The sequence below is a fragment of the Rhagoletis pomonella genome, unplaced genomic scaffold (assembly GCF_013731165.1).
Source record: "Rhagoletis pomonella isolate Grant_MI unplaced genomic scaffold, Rhpom_1.0 Rhpom_scaffold_00002, whole genome shotgun sequence".
In the NCBI taxonomy this organism is placed as follows: Eukaryota; Metazoa; Arthropoda; class Insecta; order Diptera; family Tephritidae; genus Rhagoletis; species Rhagoletis pomonella.
Window position 1 is genome coordinate 23,601,410 of NW_023458556.1, and position 6,353 is coordinate 23,607,762.

Below are 6,353 nucleotides of genomic sequence, written 5' to 3' on the forward strand. Positions count from 1 at the left end.
CCAAGTCACGGATATTCGAAAGGAGTGAGTTATCAGTATTAGGGATGGGTAAACTCGATATTCGAAGCTTCGAGATTCGAGTTTTCATCGAATTTTAGCTCCAAAATGGCGAATTTTCGAAATCGAACTTTGTGATGCTAAAATTCGGATAAAATCGAATTTTTCTAGAAAAAATCGAATTTCGTGTTTATTAAAAAAAAAAATATAAACTCTGCAACTTTCTTCTTTCTGACCAAATTTGGCATCACATGTGCTTGTCAAAAAATACATCGATGTTTTTTCAAGCTGATGCATCGATGTATCGTATATAAAAATCGATTTTTGCGATTAAAAATATACACGAAAATGGAACAATCGATGACATTTTTCTGATATGAAAAATTAACAAGAATGGAAATCGTTTTCTGAACGTTTCCGCATACGAAAAATATATATGTATGTATGTCGCGTAAAGGATATACAAATTGCTTTTGTTTTTAAAAACAAAAATAAATAACTAAACGCACATTATATGTATGTATGTGCAGAAAAATTAGTTTCAAACAGGGCATACCAAACAGGTAGTAGCTTTAGAGCAAAAACAACATTTACGTGTATTTTGTTGTTGTTTCTAGTATCTGAAATGTCAAAATCTGGTCTGATTTGTGTCTTTTAAATCAAGGTGTGCTATGTGAAATACAAAAAACAATAAAATAAAAGATTGAAATTGGAAAATCATCAGCGTCATCATGTGCTACTGAGTTGGGTGAACGTTCCAAAACCTGCTATTTAATCTCTTGTTTTGTATGGAAAAAGGTTTCACTATTTCATTATTTAAAATTTCTGAGGGAAGAAATTAGGAATATTTGACATTTTAGAGGTCAAATAATTTGCAAAAAAAAGTCAAATCAGCTGCTCTACTGATACTACCTGTTCAATGTGCCTTAGTTTGAATATATCTACATTTTGTTAGTTTTTAATTGATACTAAAAAAATACATGGTATATTTGATAAATTTTTGAAATTTTTTTGAGATATTTATTTCAACAAAATACTTATTAGTATTTATTTTTGGTTGTGAAACAACGAACGTTACGGATAATTAATCACATTAAAGTAAGTTCAATTGAAACTCTTCTTCGATTTGAGTTATCATTCTTACAGACACCCTTTTGAAATTAAAAAAAAATCGAAAAAGTTCGAATTAAATCAAATTTGCCTCACAAAATTTCGAACCGAATAATCGAACGGTTGGTCAATATTCGAAATTAGGAAAAAATCGAATTTCAACTGCCCAAACAAAGAGAACGCAAAAAACCCATTTTCGTGGCCGAAACGTAAAACCGTAGACCGTGTCAGCTGACACGACCTATCTTATAGGATTCTCGTGTTACCGAAAACTTACGGAGACGTTGCCGTTGCTTCTTTCTCTCTCTCTCTCTCTCTCTCTCTCTCTCTCTCTCTCTCTACCAACAGTATTTCATATGATGATAAGGACGGCAGGTACGGAAGAGCTCTAAACGTCAAATTGAACAAAATTATAAATTTAAGATTTGAGCGACAGCAAACACAATAACGTTAAACTAATGGTTCACTTGATATTTTTCACTTATCAATCAAAGAAAAACAGCTAAACATGCACATATTTCTTAGCTAAAATTTGAATGTTTAAATTTTTCCTCTTCTCCTGGCAGTTAGACATTCTTCACAAACTCGTCAAGAAAATAGTCTGCCCGACTTCTGGCTAGTGAGAGCAAATATTACTCGCTCAGAGTGGCTCTCAAGAGCCAACCAAACAAACACAAATTGGGCACTTTCGACCACCTGTGGACGAGCAAAGGAACAGACTTATTGTGCGTCCCGGTTTCAAGAATGTAAAATTTGGTAACCCGAAAAAAGTGTTTTGAGATGTTTTGTTTTCTAAACATGATCGTCTTTATTTTACTTTTCAAAATATAAACCGTACCGAAAATAATACATAAGTTTGCCATACAACCCTGAGTCTAAAGTATTTTTGCAAGGCACCTTCGAAAAAAGAAATATTTAGTCTTACCGAGCCTAGGGTTACTTACCTCTTGACATTTTTCCTCATATCTTCGGCATTTACTGTCGGATCTCAAAGTATGCTACATCAATTTTTTGTTCAAAAAATAATTAATTCGAACTAGTCATGGCTATAAATTCTCTAGAGCAGAACCGGATCGGTACTGCTGCGTTTCCCTACCGGGAACCAAGTAGCATATATTCATACATATGTAGGTATGTATGCATATTGATTAGTTCAATTACTAAACACACATACATATGTACGTATGTATAAATAGTCGCGTTCATTCGTTAAAATTATTTCATTTCATTTTTCGCTGTCAAGTGGAATAGTTCATCAAATGTCTCTAGCCGGGAAAGTGGTAATTGTGACAGGAGCTAGCTCAGGGATTGGCGCCACCACAGCAGAAGCCTTCGCTAAGCATGGCGCTAAGGTAGTGCTCGTCGGCCGAAATGAAGCTAACTTGAAAGCTACTGAAAAGTCCTGCAAAGCAATTAACAACAAAGCGGAATTATTGCTTATCACTGCTGACGTGACGGTAGATGCGGAGCGTATTATAAAAGAAACAGTTACGAAATTCGGTAAATTGGATGTGCTGGTGAATAATGCTGGCATAGGTGCAGGTGGTCATATTTTAGACATTGACGTCGATCAATTCGATACGATTTTAAATACTAATTTGCGTTCGGTTTTCCTTCTGACCAAATTCGCTGCGCCACATTTGATCAAAACGCAAGGTAACATTGTGAATGTCTCTAGTGTCGCCGGTTTGCGTGCAGGCGCGGGTTTCTCTGTCTATTGTACTTCAAAGGCGGCGCTGGATCAGTTTACCAGATGCATTGCCCTCGACTTGGCGCCACATAATGTGCGCGTGAATGCAGTCAACCCTGCGGTGATAGTTACTGATTTTGTCTTACGTATGGGAATGTCGAAGGAAGATTATGCCAAATTTTTGGAGCGCGGTAAGGAGACGCATGCTTTGGGACGCGTGGGTACCACTCAAGAAGTGGCTGATGCTATTATTTTCTTGGCTAGTGATACTGCCAGCTTCATAACGGGCTCAAATTTGCCTGTCGACGGAGGCAGAACAATAATGTGTCCACGTTAAGTGTAGTTTGTAATAAGCAAATGAATAAAATGAACTCGATTTTTAGCTTATCAAATCGTTTTTCGTTTTTTATTAAACACAAAATTTTAAATTATAAACTCACAAAATTTTAAATTTGGTTTGTTATATTACGTTCACTTGTTACTAACAAGTTGTTAGGTTAGAATATTTAAACGTTTTCCAGGAATGGTACATATTTATTCACGAGTATTTCAAATTTTTATTTCTTGGAAATTTTATTGATTTTTAATAACTTCCGCAACCAACTTATTGCTTTAAAAGCGGTATTTAAATTCAAAAACGATTTGTTCCGAAGATAGTTTTGAAAAGCGTTGCTACCCGTTAAGAAAATTAAAAATTAATATAAGATGCAAGTTCAGTCATATATATTAATATCGGCATCAAACGAGAGAGGTTAACAAAAACTTTTTTTTGGAATTAGTGTGCAAGAGGATTACTACCGGTTTAGAAATCCACAAACAATTTATAAGTATTTATGGAAATTGAAAGAAATATTTTAATTTGGATATCAAACTCGAGAGATTTTAGTAGACCTTTTTTCGAATATATTTGGAAGTTGGTTAGCAGCTGTTTATAAACTCAAAATCAATTTAATTAATAAGTTAAATGGAATATTTTTATCTGGGTTTGAAACGAGAGAAGTTAAAATCGGCTTTATTTCTAAATTTCTCATGAAGAGGGTTGCCACCTGCTAAAAAAAATTATTAATAAGTTAATTGAAACCGTTTCGTATTTATAAATGTCAATCGAAAAGAGTTTAGGGAGGCTTTATTTCTTTATTCATATTTTTTAGACGGGTTTACAAATTAGTAGTTTATCTAATTAACAACCTGAATCTATATTTTCTTATGGGCATCACACGATAGAGGCTTAAAAAGCTTTATTTGGAAAATAGTTTGAAAGATGGTTGCCACCTGTTTATTAATTAAAAATCAGTACAGGTGTTATATTAAAGGTAATGTTTTAAAATTGATGTCAAACGAGAGAAAGCTTTTCAAGAGAGTTGCCACCAGTTCCAGCGCAATTTTGTGAGAGATTAAGTTAGTTAAGTTGTTGCTAGTTGTTTTAAAAGTCAAACTTAATATAGTTAACCAGGATATTTTTAAAAACAATTATCCACCCTTGGGCAATTAACTCTTCTCTAGCGAAAATATTACTTTTACATTAATTATACATACATACATACATTTTTAATCAAAAAATATACATATACAGAGACTGGCCCTCTAAGTAAGAAAGTCGGCATAATTCTATAGCATTTAATATCGCAGTATTGCCAAAAAAATTAGTAAACTCAAGCAGACCTCTTGGCGACACCAAAATGGTGACATGAATAATTCATTCAATTAGTGAAGCAAAATTCAATAAAACTGTCTATACAGAAAACGGAGTGATTTCAAGTCTCATGGGTTTTCAATATACATATATATGTCTGCATGAATATGTACATACTATATGCATATGTTTATCTAACAAGGCAGTAATTAATATTGTACTACATATACATACATATGTACATTAGACCGTACCACCTTACAAGCAAACCAAAATACGTTCGCTGTACACTCAATATTTTTGCAAGGAAATTTCGATTTTTTTTTGCCGAACCTAGGTCCCTTAAACATATTTTAGGACAGATAAAAGCTGAAATTTAGGCTATTGCCAGGAGGCTTTCCGGTCTGGTTGCGCACTAGTGTAACATCTTTAGAGAAGGTCAATATCTTTTCCGACACCCAAGCAGCTTTCTCCTTATCGGTGGCATCGTATTACTACGCTATTGAGCTAATTCATAAGGGTACCGAGTCACAAATTAATCGCCGGAAACTCCCGATTACCTTTCGGCAATGGATATCAGTCTCTTGAGGAGCTTCGTGGTGAGTACAGGGCGTTTTTCTTATAAGAATCCTTAGATGTAATCAATCTGTTCCTACCCACCCTCGGTTTTTAACATCTCCTTTATCATCCGTCCCTCGTTGTATATTTTTTCTTCCCCTCTTAAGGAAACCACAATGGATAACATAAATCGATGTTTACGTGTGCGTCCACCCACGGCGGTAGCCCTCTAAACCAAACCTAACCTTACCAAACCTAGGGGTCGCCTTTTAATAATCAAAATACTTCCCTGGAAAAATTTTAATGATTTTTTGTGAGCTTTAATTTACTGGCATTGCTGATAGGTACTTAAAATCAATGAACTTTGAAACAAAAAAAAAATATCCACAAAACAAGAAAAAGAAATAAAATTTTCGAACTTGTCTTGTAAAAATATTTTAGACTCAGTGGTGAACATCAAACTTCTTTTTCTGGTATGCTCTAATGTGCAAATCTCCGTTGCAAATGGGATAGAATACAGCTATACTAGTCTTTACTATAAATTCCTAGCGTGCAGAATGGATTATTGGTTGGTTTCAAATTAAGCCATATAAACCTCCCTTCAAATTCATAGGCCGCGCCTTAATAAGAATTATAGGCAGAATAAGAAGGAAGCAAGTTTTCTATGTATGTATGTATTGAGTACAATAATTAAGTACGCATGTCATGCCAGTTAGAACGTGCATTACAGCTTAGCTGTGACTGGCAAGTGCGTGAATTAAATTATCACTTTGTCACGAAAAATAAAAGCCACACAAGGAAACGCCTTAACTACCATAGCGTTTTGTAACTTAATTTCCCCATCTGGTTTTCTTAATAGCTGTTTGACATTTATTTACTACTTTTACTATTCCACTTTTATTACGTTCGACTTTATTGCTATCGAACTGATTTCGATTTGAAGGCTTATCATCTTATCAATATCAGAAATCTCACCACCAATTAAATTAATTTCTCACAGCAAATAGGCAAACTTTATGTATGAAATAGCAATGCTGCCTATGCAACGTTTTTATATACATAAATACTTTTATTGGCAAAAGTTTTCTTATACTTGGAAAGTTTATTTTCACATTAAAGGTCACAAACAATAAAAATGGTTTATGGATAAACAAATATATACATTACGCTTTCGCGTCGATGCCTTTCGTACAACCATCTAGTAAAGCTTTCCTGTTTGAAATGTGTGAATTGTTTGTGCTATTATTTGTCTAATAGCCTGTTTAAGCCTACAGAAAAGTTTATGTGGAATCACTTATGAGAAATTGTTGCTTACAGTTCTTCGTCTACCCAATCTGATAGATCAAATCTAAACAAAGAAATAGT

General features: G+C 34.1%; 2 protein-coding genes across 2 annotated transcripts in view; both read left to right on the forward strand.

The window, feature by feature from the left end:
* LOC118734591 (TWiK family of potassium channels protein 7) overlaps positions 1-6,353 on the forward strand; it is a 63,525-nt gene that overhangs the window by 14,478 nt on the left and 42,694 nt on the right. The gene's annotated exons all lie outside the window — the stretch shown is intronic.
* Positions 2,356-3,188, forward strand: LOC118734592 (uncharacterized oxidoreductase TM_0325-like). Its single transcript, XM_036464299.1, has one exon. The coding sequence runs from the start codon at positions 2,367-2,369 to the stop codon at positions 3,132-3,134; it is 768 nt and encodes a 255-aa protein (XP_036320192.1). The 5' UTR covers positions 2,356-2,366; the 3' UTR covers positions 3,135-3,188.